At 57.2% G+C, this 17,643-nt stretch overlaps 2 protein-coding genes across 2 annotated transcripts in view; both read left to right on the forward strand.

Moving 5' to 3' along the window:
- LOC309448018 (olfactory receptor 14J1-like) overlaps positions 1-17,643 on the forward strand; it is a gene marked incomplete at its 5' end in the record, with an annotated part of 87,435 nt that overhangs the window by 58,764 nt on the left and 11,028 nt on the right. The window lies entirely within an intron of this gene.
- LOC309447955 (antigen WC1.1-like) lies at positions 8,117-17,530 on the forward strand (the record flags this gene model as incomplete). The annotated part of the gene is made up of 11 exons (XM_082069099.1): positions 8,117-8,447; positions 11,531-11,845; positions 12,368-12,688; positions 12,774-13,088; positions 13,429-13,743; positions 14,271-14,585; positions 15,315-15,452; positions 16,259-16,354; positions 16,759-16,842; positions 17,027-17,179; positions 17,409-17,530. The coding sequence occupies 11 exons, from the start codon at positions 8,117-8,119 to the stop codon at positions 17,528-17,530; spliced, it is 2,505 nt and encodes an 834-aa protein (XP_081925225.1).

The following is a 17,643-nucleotide window of genomic DNA, read 5'->3' on the forward strand; positions in this document are numbered from 1 at the left end:
TTTCTTTCTTTCTTTCTTTCTTTCTTTCTTTCTTTCTTTCTTTCTTTCTTTCTTTCTATTAATGTACGTATTTAAGTACTAATGTATTTATTTATGTATCTATGTATTTATTTACTTATTTACTTTTTTACTTTTTTACTTATTTATTTACCTATTTATTTACTGATTTACTGACTTATTTACTTTTTTTTTACTTATTTATTTACTTATTTACTAACTTATTTATTTGTTTACTTACTTATTTACTTACTTCCTTATCTACTGATTTGTTTATTTATTTATTTATTTATTCATTTTTTTTATTTAAAAGTCTTTGTAAGGTAGTCTCTTTTCTTCGGAAAGGAAAGAGTTTTCCAGAACTGGGCATGGATTTAGGACACAAATGTCTTCAGCTCCAGGGACACAAACACCTGGTGCCAGTGTAGATGCCCTGGGAACCCCTGCCCAGGCTCCACCTGCACTGCAAGGTACTCTGGTCTCCCCAGGTCCTGTGTGATAGATGCCAATCCCAGGCCAGCACCTCAGGTACACTGGGCCCCTAAAATGGCACTGGCTGTTTATGGTGAGACAGCTCCCTCGTCATTCAGGAGTTCCCACCTCTCCTGATTAAATGTCCCTGTCCAAGGACAACTTTCCAGCACTGTCTGGACATTTGCTCTTCCCAGTGCTCTCAGGTTTCTCCTCCACTCGCTCTTTGGTCATTCAGTGGCCTCTCAACTGTCTGGTTTCTGCTTTGAGCTTCAGGGAGTTACAAACTTGCCCCATTCTTCAGAGCTCTAATTAACATAGCAGTCAACATGTTCATTGTGTTTATTTCTATCCTTTCCTATCTGTCTGTCTAAACCAGTTCTTGTGTGGGTGTCCCTTGTGGATGCTGGACCTCATCAGATCCAGCTTACACACACAGCTGAGGAAAGTGTTTTACTGTTTATTGAACTGTGCAGTGTTTGCACAGGAGAGCAGGTGGAGCTGGTGCACCGGAGCTGCAGCATCTCCTGCAGAGCTCAGTGGAGAAGTCTGATGGAGGAAAACTGATGCAATCTCTGGTGGCCAATGAGGGAACCGGCAGACTGGGGGTGGGGGTGAGGAGCCAGGTTGTCCATGCAGTGTCCAGCCTCAAGGGACTGTTCTCCTGCCTGTCCAGATGTCTTCAGGAGACCCTCGGGATCAATGTCCAGTGTAGAATGCTGCTGTCACTTCTTCTATACACTGAAAAATGATAGAAAATTCCCTTGAAAGAAAAAACCCTCTTTTATGAAATCTTCTTTGAAATCTTCATCAAGTGTCCCATTGAAACCTCTCCAGTTAGTTCTACAAGTCTGGAAGGTTTAAAGATAATTACGGAAATAAACATCGCTCGTTAGGGCTTTCTGTGTTTTAATGAGCCCCATGGTGTATTTGGTGCTGAGTCCATGAACCTCAGATACCAAGCACAGACTGAAGAATCTCCTCAAGAGTCCAAGCCAGAAGCAAACTCCAAAGTACCTTGAAGCATTAATGGGCCCCATTGAGGGCTGTTACTGACAAAGCCTCCCCAGGGACTCGTTAGAGCAGATAATTGGAGGCAGTGATTGCATCAGGCAAAGGCAAAGTGCAGCAGCTCTGATGCTGAGAAAGCCCTTGGTTTGTCTGATGGCCAAGGCCAAGGACAATGGCCAAGCCTTGAGCCCCTGCCCCTGGGAAGGGAGATCCTGTCCCTCACGTGTGGCTCAGGGCTCTTCCTGGGGCTGTGGGGAGTGCGATGCCCAGTGCAGGACAATGGTGTGACACTCCCTGGGGGTGCAAGGAGGCAATGGGGTGCCATGGCCATGACAACCATGTGTCTCCTCTTAGGCGTCGCTGGCAGGGACATCAGCCATAGCCAAGGGGACAAAGACCTTGGCTCTTGCAGGGACATCCAGCCTTGCCAGCACCCTTGGTCATCTCCACCACAGTCCATCCTGCACTGTCCCAGGCCTGTGGCTGTTTCCCCACAGGCTGCAGACACCCCATGCGCTTCCCCACCTTGTTCTCACCCCAGTGTGTCCCCACCTGTGCTGCTGTCTCTGCATCCTCACCAGCTGTTCCTTGAAACACAAAGTCATGGCTGATCCAGAGTCCCTCTGAATGACCACAGCACTGTGCTCAGAATGACATTTCTTGATCCTGAGCTCCACTCTGGACCTCCAGAGCTGCAGTTTCTAATGGTTTTATTTTCTCATGCTGTTTCCCTCCTCCCATCATCTTGGAAAGTGATTTTCAAGATTTCTGAATCTACTGCTGCCCTTTCTTGTCATGGTTTTACCACAGCCACCAACTAAGACCGTAAGAGCTGCTCACATCCTGCCCCCAACCCCCCAAGTGGGCCAAGGGAGAGAACTGAAAGGGAAGAGAAAAGCTCGTGGGCTAAGAAAATAAAATTAATAAGACAATTAAAAAAATAATAATACACTACTACATATATAGTGATACTAAAATATACATAAAATAAAATGTATGAATGTGCAATCCTCCACATAACTCCAGTCACCTGGAACAGGCAGCCCAAAAGAAGGGAACACCCTGGTCCTGAACAGGTGATCCCAGCATGATTAAGTAAAAATGAAAGAGGCAGAAAGGCCCAAGGGGCAACTGAAAAACAGCAAAACATCATCAAACTGAACTAACACTGCACTAATGGAACTTCTGAACAGAACTAACCAAGGAGCCAGAAAGCCTGAACTAACTAGCTGGAGAAGGCATCTCCAGCTTTATATTGAGCATGACATTAATGATAGGGAACAGCTCATTGATCGACCTGTCTGACTCCACCACTTCCCTGGGCAGCCTGTTCCAATATCCCACAACCCACAATCAAACCTGTGCTCTGGACCCTTCTCCAGCTCCGTTCCCTTCTCTGAACTCACTCCAGCGCCTCAAGGGCTTTCCACCAACTGCATCTGACTCCTTTCACTACAACTCTTCAGGCCCAGATATCCAGCCAATTTTTTACCCAGCAGGAGTACACCTGGTCAAGCCATGAGCAGACAATATTTTTATTTTATTATTTTGTTTCATTTTATTTATGAATAAATAAGGTATTTAAAATGTGTATATACCTCTATAAATGTGTATTTGTATACATTTTATATAGATATGTATAAAACCAGAGAAATTAAATATACATAACCATTATAACGTACATATAAAATGGATAACACCTTCTCCAATAAGACATAATGGAATGAAGAAGTAGATTTTAATGAGAGTAGAAAGAAAAGTACAAGGATGGGTCCACATTCCCCACTTCATCAGGTGCAGAAGCACCCACAGATGTGTGGGGTGGAGGAACTTCCAGAAGGTGGGGAGGACACAGGCAAGTTGGATCATGCCCAAGGGCCAAGATCCCCCAAGGGGGCCGCCAATGGACCCTCAGCGCAAATCCTTTAACATACAAAGAAAAGCCCAGTCCTGTGAGCTGGACTGGAAGGTCCCCACATCCAAGCCCAGCCCAGCAGGACAGGCCTTGCAGGATTACTGGGTCAGACTCCGAGCTCCTCTCGGTGCTGTGAGACACAGGGAAACTGTCTGTGAACATGGGAAACCTGGAGAAAATGCCAGCTTCAGAAAAACATGTGCATGGGGACAGTATGGAAAAGACCCAAAGGGGATCTCAAAATAGACCACGTGAAGCAGAGGAACACGCCAATGAACCCTGAACCACGAATTGGATGTTAAGGTGCCAAACAGAGGCACCCCCCTGGTTGTGGGGGTCTCCCAGCCACCTTTAAGGCCAATGGGGGGTGCAGGCTGGTGATAAACAGGTTTCGTTGTGTGACAACCTTGAAGCACTCCCCCCATCCTTAGCAGAACAAAGACCTTGTTATGCCTTAAACATCTGGGTTTTGTTGCTTTGGGAGGAAGAGATAGATGACACCTCGTCTTTCCCCAAGTTTTATGGCCATGGAGGCAGAAGATAAGGACAATTAACAGTGTTGCTGTGAAAGGCCTCATGGCCTAATGGGGATGATAAAGATGAACCATCTGTCTGACAACCAGCTACCAGAAGAAACCACGAACTATCCATGGAGATCCATGGAGACCATAGAGACCCATAGGGAACCACGGAGACCATAGAGACCCATAGGGACCGTAGAGACCCATAGAGACCATAGAGACTCATAGAGACCCATAGAGACCATAGAGACCCTAGAGACCCATAGGGACCCATAGAGACCATAGAGACCCATAGGGACCCATGGAGACCATAGAGACCCATAGGGATCCATAGAGACCATGGAGACACATAGACACCCATAGACACCCATAGACACCCATAGAGACCATAGAGACCCATGGAGACCATAGAGACCCATAGGGATCCATAGAGACCATAGAGACCATAGAGACCCATAGACACCCATAGACACCCATAGAGACCCATAGGGACCGTAGAGACCCATAGAGACCATAGAGACTCATACAGACCCATAGAGACCATAGAGACCCATGGAGACCATAGAGACCCATAGGGACCCTTAGAGACCATAGAGACCCATAGATAGCCAGAGACACCCATAGAGACACATAGAGACCATAGAGACCCATGAAGACCCATAGAGACCCATAGAGACTCAGAGAGAACCACGGAGACCATAGGGACCATAGAGACCCATAGGGACCGTAGAGACCCATAGAGACCATAGAGACCCACGGAGACCATAGAGATCCATAGGGACCCATAGAGACCATGAAGACCATAGAGACCCAGCAAGACCCATGGAGACCATAGAGACCCATGGAGACCATAGAGACCCATAGGGACTGTAGAGAGCCATAGAGACCATAGAGACTCATAGAGACCATAGAGACCCCTAGGGACCATAGAGACCCATCGAGACCCATCGAGACCCATCGAGACCATACACACCCATAGAGACCCATGAAGACCCATAGAGACCCATAGGGACCATAGAGATCCATAGAATCATCCCGGGACCAATGTACCTGCGGGGTGGTGATATCTGTGATCTCTCTCTCCCCCTTTCTCTTTCTGATATCTTAGTTTTCCTCTTCTCTCTCTCTCTTCCTTCTTCCCTCTTCATCCCATCTGTTGAGTCAAGATTAATTCATCCCTCATCCCATCTGTTGGGACGGGACACGTTGTCCTTAGGCTCATAACCTGATTGAATGTTCCCAACTGCTCTGGCTGAGCGAGGGGAGAAGTCAGGAGTGCTGGGACCTGCCCTCGTCCACCTGAGCCACACCAGCCAAACCAGTGTGTGCGTGTGTCATGGCAAGGGCTGGGGAAGGGTGGTGGTGGATGTCAATGTCTGAAGACTGTAGGACCTGAGCAGGGTGCACACGGTGTGGAACAAGGACCCTGTGCACAGAGCAAACAGGTTGTGCTGGTGAGGTCCCTGGGGTCTCAGTACAGTCTTGATCTGGGCAGGAACAAGCCCAGGGTCCAGTGTGAGTTGGGGAATGAGCTGTTAGAGAGCAGCGTAGGGGAAAGGGACCTGGGGGTCCTGGGGACAGCAGGGTGACCATGAGCCAGCACTGGGCCCCTGTGGCCAGGAAGCCAATGGTACCTGGGGGGCTTAGAAGGGGGGCTCTGCCCTTGAATAAAGGGTTTAGTTCAGATACTATCAGGATATACTTGGGGAGCATATATATATATACATATATACAATATACGCAGCCATAGCACCCTGAGAACACCCGATCTCATCTGACCTGGGAAGCTAAGCAGGGTCGGGCCCAGTCAGTACTTGGATGGGAGACCAATGGTATGTGGGATGGTATAGAAGGGGGTGGTCAGTAGGTCAGAGAGGTTCTCCTGCCCCTCTACTCTGCCCTTGAAAAAAGGGTTTAGTTCAGATACTATCAGGATATAATTGAGGAACATATATATATATATATATGTATATATGTAATATATGCAGCCACAGTGTAACCAATGAGCACACAGCAGTGGCAGTAGAGGGTGTGAGGTCACTGTCAGTGTAACCAATGAGCACACAGCAGTGGCAGTAGAGGGTGTGAGGTCACTGTCAGTGTAACCAATGAGCACACAGCAGTGGCAGTAGAGGGTGTGAGGTCACTGTCAGTGTAACCAATGAGCACACAGCAGTGGCAGTAGGAGCAGCAGTGCTCACGTCACCGGTGACACCCCATGGCCATGGAGCTCGGTGCTGACCATCCATGTGCTGTCACAGGGTCCCCAGCAGGTACAGGAGCTGCCTGTCCCCGTGCCTGCGAGGCCGAAGGAGCAGCCTCTGCAGCCCTGGCTGCAGCCGTCGGGCTGGGGGTGTCTTGGGGGCACCGCAGGGATGTGCCCAAGCACGGCGCTAGGAGGAAACCACAGACTTCCTGCCCCGGGCACCGTGGGGGGGGCGCGTGGGGGCTGTGGTTTGTGCACCTGCAGGTTGCAGCTCTGATCCACCCGTGGGGAATAACGGCCCCTCGGTGACTCGCTGACAGTCAGGGACATGTCTGAGCCTCTGGGCTGCACGTCTGCTGCCAGGACAGGGACGTGTCCCAGCTCTAGCTCCTGTGAGGGACCTTCCGCGGGCTCTCCATGGAGCGGTGGGTGAGCCAGCGCTCCTGGGATGGGGCTCTGCCCTGGGCTAAGGCCCTTTCCCAGCTGCTGCTCCCCGCACAGCGGGCTCTGTCACAGGGGCTGTTTCCTTCCCTTCCTGACACAGCCCTGCTGCAGTCCCAGCCCCCTGGGTCTTATGGCACCGGGGTGACTGGACACTCTCACCTCGGGCTCTTGGATGTGCCTGTCGCAGCACATGCTCAGTGCTCCTGGTCCACACTCAGAGCTCAAGGGGTGAAAAACTGTTTCCCCCACTACAACCAGCCCTGTCCTGTGATGTTCTACCATTGCAGTGATGTGACACCTGCAGCAGAGCCGTCCCTCATATATGGTCATGAACGGCACTGGAGAAGTTCATTGGAGGACTGGGCTGTGTCGGAGGGGAGATAGCTCCCGATAATGTCTAAAAAGGTGCTGCTGCTCTGATTGGCTCCTCCTGTAACTGGGGGCATCTGCAGAGATATATTGCCCTCCCGTCATCATTGCTCCCACGAGTCCCTGGAGCTGTGGCAGGGAGTGCGGCACAGAGGGCTGTGCCATCAGGGCAGGAGGCTCAGGATGGGCACAGAGGGACTCGTGTCCCCTCAGATGCTGTGGCTGCTCCTCTGGGTACAGCTGTGCAGGGGTAAGTGCTGACTCATTGTCCCACCGCCCAGGGCCAGCGGGTACCAGTGTGGTCATGGGTCTGGGAATGGGGTTCCTTTGCAGGTGCTGCTGACACAGGGGGCAGAAGGTGCTCAGTTCCACGGAGCCTGTGCCTTTCCCTGTGCCCATCTGGATGGGAGACAGTATCTCCTTTTCCGGGGCTCCAGTGTTCTGTGCCTGGCTGGATTCACAGCCCCCCTGTCCTGGGGTACCTTTGGGGACCCCTTGTTCCCAGCACTCTGCCTCTGGACCAGTGGTGGCCTCACTGGCAATGGCTGCACCCAGACATCCCCAGGGCACTGCCAACCTCTGGGCTGACCCAGAGGGTTTCTGTGCTGATCACTGGCCCTTGTTCAAAGGGAAACCTGACCCCACAAGGGCAGTTTGTGCCCCACAGAGAGAGAGGATGGGACATCTGCAGTAGAGACATGTCCTTCCTGGGGGGCCTGGCCCAGGGCTGATGCCAGGGGAGAGAAGGGGATGTGGGATTCTCTGGATCATCTCAGTGGGAACAGGGAAAGCCCTGGGGATGGGGTTGGTTTGGATGGTGCTGGGGCAGGTGGTTTACATGGGAAGCTGCAGCCCTGGGTACACGGGGCTGTTCTGGGGGTTCTGGGCTGGGGGCAGCGGGTGCCCAGTGCAGAGCTGGGCAGTGTGTGGGTGGGCATGGGTGGGGGGCAGGTGGACGAAGGGGTGGAAAGAGGTGCCCTGTGTGGTGGGATGGAGAATGACCCAGCAGGGCTGGACCTGGGCACCCCCATCATTGTGCAGATGTGGGGACAGAAGGGACCCTCACACTGCCCTGGGGACCTGCAGGGGAGGGGGCTCCCACCCTGGTGCCCCTGACTCTGCCCAGACAGGAGGTTCCCCCAGAGCTGCAGCACTGGGCTCGGTGCTCTCCTGACTCATCCCATGTTGGTGTTTGAAGGTGCTGCGGAGGTGAGGCTGGCGGATGGCGGCAGGCGCTGTGCTGGGAGAGTGGAGGTGAAACACCAGGGACAGTGGGGGACCGTGTGTGATGACTACTGGAGCATGAACGATGCAGCAGTGGTTTGTAAGCAGCTGGGCTGTGGGTCTGCTGTTGGAGCTCACCAGTACGGACACTTTGGGGCAGGATCTGACCCCATTTGGATGGATGATGTTGGCTGTGATGGCACCGAATCTGCCCTGTCTGACTGCAGACACAGAGGATGGGGTGAACATGACTGTGGTCATTTTGAGGATGCTGGAGTGACGTGTTCAGGTAAGGGGTCAGCCTGTTCCCACCTTTGGGGTTGGGATGGGGGAAGGGATCCGGCTGTGCTCTCAGGAAGCAACAAACGTGCTGGAGCAGGTCCCAACATGGCCAACCAGTCTGCTGAGCTGGGACTGTCATTGCTGGTGCAACCGGTCCTTGGGGAAAGCTGTGACAGCCCTGTGGGCACAGGACCCCGTGCAGGCAAAGCTGACCAGCTGCCCAACCCCTTCTGCCTCACCACAGGGCTGTATGATTTGCTTTTTGGTGTTTTTTTCCAGGATTTGTCCGTCTGGTGGACGGGAAGAGCCGCTGCTCAGGACGTGTGGAGGTCCGTGATGGGGACCAGTGGAAAACTGTTTGTAGTTCCCGCTTTGGCCCCAAGGCTGCTGAGGTGGTCTGCAGGGAGCTGCAGTGCGGCGTGGCCCTGCCTGTGTCTGGAGGAGGTCACTTTGGAGAAGGGGCTGGTCCCATGTGGGATGGAGAGCTGCAGTGTGTGGGGAATGAGTCCCTCCTGTCCTCCCGCCCCACGGGGTCTTCCAGGGACCAGGCCTGCCCCCAGATGAACAGCGCTGCTGTCAGCTGCACACGTGAGGACTCGGGGTGGCGTGTTGAACACTGGGATAAAACCCACACTGAGGAGGGGACAGTTTGGGATTGTGGAGACAGGGGAACTGGGGCATCTGTTCCCACAGGCTGGCAGAGACGTGACCCTCCTGGGGATCACAGACAAGGGCAGGGCTGGGCTGATGCCCAAGGACTAAAAAGGGCCATGGGCCGGTAGGACTCTCTGGGATCAACATGTTGGTCCACAGGGGATACACAAAGGCCTGAGATGATGAGCTGGGAAGTACTCAGGGCAGACTGTGGCCCAGCGGAACTTGGGGTCCTGGGAGAAGCAGCAGCATGTGCTTGGGGATCCCTGGGGACAGGTCTCTTCCCAGGGTGCTGGCTGGGGAGGAGTGGGTGCTCTAGGTGGGTCTGGGCCAGGGGCAGGTTGAAGGGTCTGTTAGGGTAGAAGGAAGTGCTGAAAGCTCTGGGGTCACAAATGATCCAGCAGGGCTGGAGCTGGTCACCCCAGCCTTGCATGGTCCATGGGGATGGAAGGGACCTCTGCACCATACTGGGGACAGCCTGAAAGGGAGGGGGCTCCCACCCTGACACCCACAGTGCTGGGGCTTGACGCTGATCTGACTGGTCCTGTGTCAGCGTTTGAAGGTGCTGCGGAGGTGAGGCTGGCGGATGGCGGCAGGCGCTGTGCCGGGAGAGTGGAGGTGAAACAGCAGGGACAGTGGGGGACCGTGTGTGATGACAGCTGGGACATGAACAATGCAGCAGTGGTTTGTAAGCAGCTGGGCTGTGGGTCTGCTGTTGGAGCTCACCAGTACGGACACTTTGGGCCAGGATCTGGCCCCATTTGGATGGATGATGTTGGCTGTGATGGCACCGAATCTGCCCTGTCTGACTGTAAACATGCAGGATGGGGTGAACATGACTGTGCTCACATTGACGATGCTGGAGTGACGTGTTCAGGTAAGGGGTCAGCTTGTTGCTCACCTTTGGGTGTGGGATGGTGGAAGGGCCCTGGCTGTGCCATCTGGAAAAACAAACATGCTGGATCCGAGCTCAGTGTGGCCAGTTGTGCTGCTGAGCTGAGACTGTCATTGCTGGTGTGACCGGTCCGTGGGGAAAGCTGTGACAGCCCTGAGGGGACAGGACCCCATACCGGCAGTGCTGACCAGCTGCCCAACCCCTTCTGCCTGCCCACAGCTCCCCACATTGACCCATGAAAAAGGGTCTTTGCCAGCACTTACTGACTCTCGTCTGCGCTGCTGTCACCCTCTGAGGCAGCTGAGGCCAGGGGGACATGCGGGTCTCCTGTCCCCTGCATGGCTACTGGCCTGGGACCTGTGCACCCCTGGGCAGAGCACAGTGTCCCTGGAGGAGAATATCCCCCTGGAGCAGGCAGGGGAGGGCTCTGGAAAGCACCAGCCGTGATAACAGCTGCTCCATTTCTGTGCTCTGGGACATCTCCCACCTAAAAGGAACCTCCCAACAGCCCAGGAACACCCTGGGATCAGAGTGAGCCTCTGGTTGCACCCAGGTGATGATGGTCCTGCCTGGCCCAGGCTCTGCAGGGGCTGAGCAGCTGCAGCTTCGTCACCCTCTGGGCCAGTTCTCCTGGACCCCAATGGCTCACATGGCTGCGGTGCTGGGGGAGCGTGCCGGGCAGCACAGAGGACCGTGTGTGGGACCCTTTGTCTGAGCACACCTGTGGCTGTGAGTGTGTGGCAGACACACACCTCGAGTGCTCTGGTGCTGTAGAGAAGGGGAGGAGGGTCTTGGATGTGTTTGTGTCACCATCACTTCCCCAACAGCTTCCCCAGGGATGTGCAATGGCAGTTTGGCCATGGCTTGCTTGGGGTGACGTGGGATGTGGACATCTAACTGTCAGAGATTTCTGGGGTGGCGTTGGGTTTGTCTGTTTGGTTGCTTTTTGTTTCTTTGTTTGGTTAGGTTTGATTGCTTATTTTCTTTTGGTTTGTTTTTCCCCCATCCAGGATTTGTCCGTCTGGTGGACGGGAAGAGCCGCTGCTCAGGACGTGTGGAGATCCGTGATGGGAACCAGTGGAAAACTGTTTGTGGTTCCCGCTTTGGCTCCAAGGCTGCTGAGGTGGTCTGCAGGGAGCTGCAGTGCGGCGTGGCCCTGCCTGTGTCTGGAGGAGGTCACTTTGGAGAAGGGGCTGGTCCCATGTGGGATGGAGAGCTGCAGTGTGTGGGGAGTGAGTCCCTCCTGTCCTCCTGCCCCACGGGGTCCTCCAGGGACCAGGCCTGCCCCCAGATGAACAGCGCTGCTGTCAACTGCACACGTGAGGACTCGGGGTGGGGTGTTGAACACTGGGGCTGTGCCGGGGGGCTGGGGACAGAGCAAGGACTGTGCTGGGTGGGTGTAGGGCCGGAGGGGTCATGGGACAGCCTGCAGCATGAAAACTGTGCAGAAGGAGAAGAAAGGCCTCTGTCCCTCTGGCCTTTCCACCAGCTACCAAGGGTACAAAAGCATCAATCCACCCTCTCTCCTCCTCTGTCCCCAGAGTACACAGGGTTCAGGCTGGTGAACGGCAGCACAGCGTGTGCGGGGAGGGTGGAGGTCCAGGTGCTGGGGAGCTGGGGGACCCTCTGTGCCTCCCACTGGGATCTCTCAGATGCCCACGTTCTGTGTCGTCAACTCAACTGTGGGTTTGCTGAGTCCATTCCTGGAGGAGAGCATTTTGGGAGAGAGACTGGCCCTGTCTGGAGAGACTCATTCCACTGTGACGGGACTGAATCTGACCTGGGACAGTGCCCAGTGGTCACCCTGGGGGCCTCCCCGTGCTCCCCCGGGAACAACGCTGCTGTCATTTGCTCAGGTGAGTGCTGGGAAAATGGTCCATTTGCTCTGTTTCCCTTTGTGTGAGACATGGCCACCCAAAGCAGGGGTCCCATGGCAGCATCAGGCTGCATTTCTCCCTGGAGGATCCCCGGGGGGCTTTCCCTGCTCAGACTGACCGCTCTGCTCTGGGAGAGCTGAGGTCTGAACAGACACAGACACCTGTCCCCAGGGCAGCGCCTTAGACCCTGGTACCACTGCCCGGCCCGGGTTCCATAGGATGAGCCCAGGACAGGCTGGTGGGGCTCTGCTCCATCCCTGTGGCTGCAGACAAACACATCCCATCCCCACAGAGAGCCCAGCAGAGCCTCATCCCACCACCCGCAGCAGCAGACCCGGTGTGAGCTGCAGACAGGGCCTGGGCTTTGCCCTCGCTTCTTGTCAGCACAGGGCTCGCTCTCGCCCTGTTTGGTCGGACACACCCCTTGCCCTCCTCCCTGGAGGCTGCTGTGCTGCCCGGTGCTGCTGATGGCTGCGGCTCCTCTGCTCTCCCCAGGCCCAGCCGACTCTGCGTCCCTGCGGCTGGTGGGCGGCGGGAGCCGGTGCGACGGGCGAGTGGAGATCTTCCAGCGCGGGACGTGGGGCAGAGTGCTGGACGACCAGTGGGACGTGCGGGAGGCCAGCGTGGTGTGCCGGCAGCTGCGGTGTGAAGAGGCAGAAAAAGCCTACAACCCCCCAAAGCCTGAGCGAGGGACGGGCCCCGTGGGGCTGCGAGGGGTCCGGTGCGCAGGGCACGAGGCCAGCCTGACCCTCTGCAACACCTCCCTGCCCGGGAGTGCCCTGCTGGGAGGGGTCGTGGAGGACGTGGGAGTCATTTGCTGGGGTGAGCGGTGCTGCACGAGCCCCCAGATGATGGGGTGGGGGGGCAGCCACCCCCTGACAGCTCCTGGGCTTTCTCCCCACTGCAGGGAGCCGGCAGGTCCGGCTGGTGAACGGACCCGGGCGCTGCGCAGGGAGAGTGGAGATCTACCACCAGAGCAGCTGGGGGACCGTCTGTGACGATGGCTGGGACCTGTCTGATGCCGCTGTCGTGTGCCACCAGCTGGGCTGCGGAGGGGCGGTGGAGGCGGCCAGCTCCGCTCGCTTCGGGGAAGGCTCCGGGCAGATCTGGCTGGACGGTGTGAACTGCTCTGGGGCCGAAGCTGCTCTCTGGGACTGCGCTGCCGGGCCCTGGGGGCAGCACGACTGCGGGCACAAGGAGGACGCGGGCGTCATGTGCTCAGGTGTGTGCCGGGAGCTGTGCTGGGATGGCTCCCGGGAGGCCAGGACGCAGGGAAAGCCGGGCATGGCCTAGGCTGTCCCTGGCTGAGCCCCTGGCTGAGCCCGGCCTATGGACACCCATGCACGGGTGCCCTCAGTTCACCGGGGTCCCTGGGGAGCTCAGTGTCCCCCAGGGTGAGCGGGGAGAGCAGGGGCTGTGTCCATCAGGGACTTCTCTCTGCCCTGGGTGCAAGGGGGACTTGCTGGCCCTGCCCTGCCTGGCTGGGGGCCTGGGGAGCGCAGGGGTGTCCTGGCTCCCACAGCCCCACACCAACCTGTTCCTTTTGCATCCTTTCCTCCCAGACTTCATGGCCCTGAGGCTGGAGAACAGTGATGGCTGCTCCGGGCGCCTCCAAGTTTTCTACAATGGGACATGGGGGAGCGTTTGCTCCAACTCGATGACTCTTGACACGGTGTCACTGGTGTGCAAGGAGCTGGGCTGCGGGGACAGAGGATCCCTGGAAACAGGCCTGCCCTATGGCAGGGTGTCTGGCCCTGCCTGGCTGGATTACGTGCAGTGTGGAGAGGGAAACATCTCTTTTTGGCAGTGTCCATCCACCCCCTGGGACTCACAGTCGTGCGATGACCTGCGAGAAGAGACCCACATCACCTGCAATGGTAACTCTGAGCCACTCGGGCACCAGTGTCACCCCAGCTTCTGCTCCCCTCTGGGCACGGCCAAATGCAGAGAAAGAGCTTGGAGGGGATTTCGTTGCCATGTCAGACTCTTGTGCTGCTGGTGGCACAGATGTGACCACAGTTCTCAGTGTCCCACATGTCCAGCAGCAGTTGCCACCCAGCAGTGCCTGGGGGAGGCAGCGACATCTCCAAGTGGTCTCAGCAGAGAACAGAGAGAGTTCAGAGGAGCCTCCCCTCCATGGACACCCTCCTGCTGCTCTGTGACCAAGATGGCACACACAGGCACAAGCAGAGCTCAGCCCCGCTCTCTTCTGCACAATCCCCCAAGCCAGCCCCTTCACCACAGTGTTTCCTTCTTCAGAGGGACACCCAGAAATGCCCCCAGAGCCTTTGGCCCCGTGCCCCAACTCCAGCAGCTGCACAGGTAGGGAGCTGCTCCTCCGTGTGCTCCTCTTGCCTGGCTCCTCTGCTGTCTGAGTGCCGTGGGAGCTCCTTGCCCTCTCCAGACAGGGAGAAGATCCGTGCTGTGGGAGGCGAGGACGGGTGCTCGGGCAGAGTGGAGCTCTGGCACCGCGGCTCCTGGGGGACAGTGTGTGATGACTCCTGGGACATGCGGGATGCCCAGGTGGCATGCAGGCAGCTGGGCTGTGGCCCCGCGGTGTCTGCCCTGCATGAGGCTGCTTTTGGGGTGGGCCAAGGCCCCATCTGGCTGGAGCGGGTGGAGTGCCGGGGGACGGAGTCATCTCTGCAGGACTGCTGGGCCCGGCCTGGGGACGGACGTGCTTGCCGGCATAAGGAAGACGCTGCTGTGCGCTGCTCGGGTGAGCGGGGGCTGGGACCCCTTGGTCAGGTATTGGCAGGGAGCTGGGAAAGGCCTCTCACCCGCTTGGTCCTGGCACGGCCCCTGAGCTCCCGAGAGCAGGAACGTTCCTGTGGGGGGCAGCAGCTGGTGCCAAGCAGGGGGCAGCCTCAGTGGAACTGGGTGTCCTTGGGCCACTGCCCATGGGGCCCTGCAGCTCCTGGAGCATCCACCCCCGGGCTGCCTGTGCCACCCTGCCTGCCACCCAGATCAGAGGCCCCGGGCCCAGTCCTGGGTCCCTTTCTACGGGAGGGGCAATTGGGGTGGGATGTGTCAGGGACACTACAGACACACACCGGGTGTTGCAGGGGAGGCTCCCTGGTACGTGCACTCCCACCCTCTCAGCCCAGCTCTCCTTTTCCTCCTCTGCAGCTGCACCCAGGACAGCAGCATCCCCACCCCGAGCAGGTAACTCATCCTCCCCAGGGCTGGGTATCCCAGGGCCGGGCTCTGACCCACAGTGGAGTGCAAGGGGCTCCTTGCTGGAGCGTGAAACTCCCAGGAGGAGGCACTGGGGTGGTTGTGTGGGGGTTGAGGAGGGGGTGAAATTCAGTCAGCAGGGTGGAAGCTTCTCCATCATCCCCCCTGGGGCCCTCCACTCTCTGCTGCCTTGTATGACGGGGGTCAGGTCTGGTGCTGCCTCCACCTCTCCCAGGGCTGGTGCTGTTCTTCCATGTTCTTGCCCATGCAGATCCCACCCGGGGCCATCCGACTGTCAGTGGGAGAATCTCAGTGCCCGTCATCATGTGCATCATCCTGGGGGCCCTTCTCTGCCTGCTCCTGGCCCTGCTGGCCGGGCAAGCGCTCAGGGCCAGGGCTGGGCGCAGAGGTGGGTCCTTCCACAGAGCTCCCAGTGATGCCTCCTGGAAGGGCTGGGGGTGCTGCGGGGGGTCAGTAAGGGGCACAAGCAGAGCTGAAGGGAGGAGACTGTGTGCTGCCACCTGTCCCACACACCCCATTGACTGTCTGGCCATAGGGCACCAGCAGCAAAGGGTGGAGAAAGCCCAGAGGTGGTGGGAGCAAGAGATGGGGCAAGGAGAGACATGGCAGAGCAGGACCAGGGGAGATGTTATCCTGGGGGAGAAGTTATCCTGGGGGAGATGCTATCCTGTAGGAGATGTCATCCTGGGGGAGAAGTTATTCTGGGGGAGATGGCCAAGGCTGGCAGTGCTCTGGGTAGTGCTGGAAGGCACTCTGGGGCAAAGGAGAAGACGGGAGGAACACAGGGCAGCAGGGCCCATCTCCATGGAGTCAGGCCCCAGGCTGACCCTCTGCCCAGCCCTGCCTGCCCTTGGTAGGGCAGGGGCCCTGCTATGGACCTGTGGGGCAGACAGGGGTTGGCTCCAGGTGGAGGGGAAACACGGGAGCTGCTCTGGGGTCAGACAAGGGGATGACCCAGGGGCCAGAGGGGCTTGAGTGCTGTCTCCAAGGGGCAGATGTGAGGGTGATGCTGCCCCAGATCTTCTCCACAGTGATGTGGCCTTTGCTGGGGATGTGGCAGCTGTTCCTGGACAGCACCCTGGGGCTGTGCTGTTGGAGCAGTCCTGGGCTGGGCCAAGGAACAGGTTTGGGGAGCACAGTGGGGTACCATTGCCCCTCTGCCTGTCCCCATGCCAGCTCTGCCTCTGTCCCCAGGCTCCAGGACAGTCCAGGAGCTCTTCCCCGAGGCCGTGTACGAGGAGATCGGGCACAGCCCAGCGTGGGAGAAGCAGGCGAGGTTTGGACGCCCAGGTGGGTGTGGGCACATCTGCAGGACCCTTTCCCCTCACCCCAAACCAGGGCTGATCCCCTGAAGCCCCCAGCCTGTGGTCCCTGCAGTGCTGGGGCTGTGTGGTCGGTGGGGAGAGCACCCCAGCCCTGGGCTGGGAGAGGAGCTGCCTCCCAACCCGCTTTGCCCGTGGCAGCTGGACAGCCCCTCTCTTCCTGCCCCTGCACCCGTTGACAAGTGAGGGAAGAGCTGTCCTGGGGCAGCTCTGGGAGCACCTTTGAGACAGGGCTTGTCCCAGGGAGCAGGGTGAATTCTCAGCCCTCCTCCCCATGCAGCCCCAGCTCTGTGGGTCCCACTTCCCCAGCAGCACTGGCCACGAACAAGGTCAGTGGGCTCGTCCCATAACAGCCGCTGCATATCTCTCCAGGCTCCTCTTCAGAGCAGTCCCTGATCCAGCTGCAGCCCTACCCTGGACACCAAGAGGAGGAGGATGGTCTGGGATCAGCACCAGGTAATGAAGTAGGAAGGGGGTGATCTGCCTGCAGACAAGTGAAGGACAGAGGTGTCACTGAGTGTCACCATCAGAGATGGGGAGGACCTGGGGGTCTCCTGTGCTGCTGCCAACACCAGCGCCTCCCATCCTCTGCTCTGCAGGATGGATCTTCTCACTGTCACCAGCTCCCCTCTCTTTTCAGATGTTCCTGTTCTGCCTGGGGGTGACCCAGTGGATGGCTATGATGATGCCAGGGAGGTTTCTCTCCCTGGAGAGGACGATGCCCCTGGACAGGGAGCTCAGGAAATGCCCAGGGTGCCAGAGGAGGGAGCAGGACCCAGCGATGCACCCAGAGGTGAGAGGGAAACTCAGCGCTGCTGGTTCCTGGGGTGCCATCCCCACTGCCACCCTGGTTGCTGCTGCACTGAGACCTAAAGCTCCTGGGAAGGGGGAACCTGCCCCAGGAGTTTCCTGTGGAGGGACCAAAGGGTGGGAGAAGGAGCTGAGTGTGGTGAGGAGCAGGGGGGAAGGTGATGCACAGACCCCATGGGGTGAGCTGCAATGTCCCGCATTGCTGCTTGCAGGGGGCAGCCTGCGCTCCCAGAGAAGTGCCGGGGTCCCTGGAGCTGAAGGAAACACCATGTCCCTGTCCCCGGGGAGCATGGGCTATGATGACGCTGAAGAGATCTCTCTGGCACATCTGTGACACACAAAGGCTGTGACAGAGCTGGGTGGCACTGGGAACCGCCTCCCTTTGCCCATGGGCAGCACAAACAGCACAGAGTTTCCTCTACTTTCCCCTTTTTTCCACTGTGTATC

The sequence above is a fragment of the Streptopelia decaocto genome (assembly GCF_964273445.1).
Source record: "Streptopelia decaocto genome assembly, chromosome: 19".
NCBI classification, from domain to species: domain Eukaryota; kingdom Metazoa; phylum Chordata; class Aves; order Columbiformes; family Columbidae; genus Streptopelia; species Streptopelia decaocto.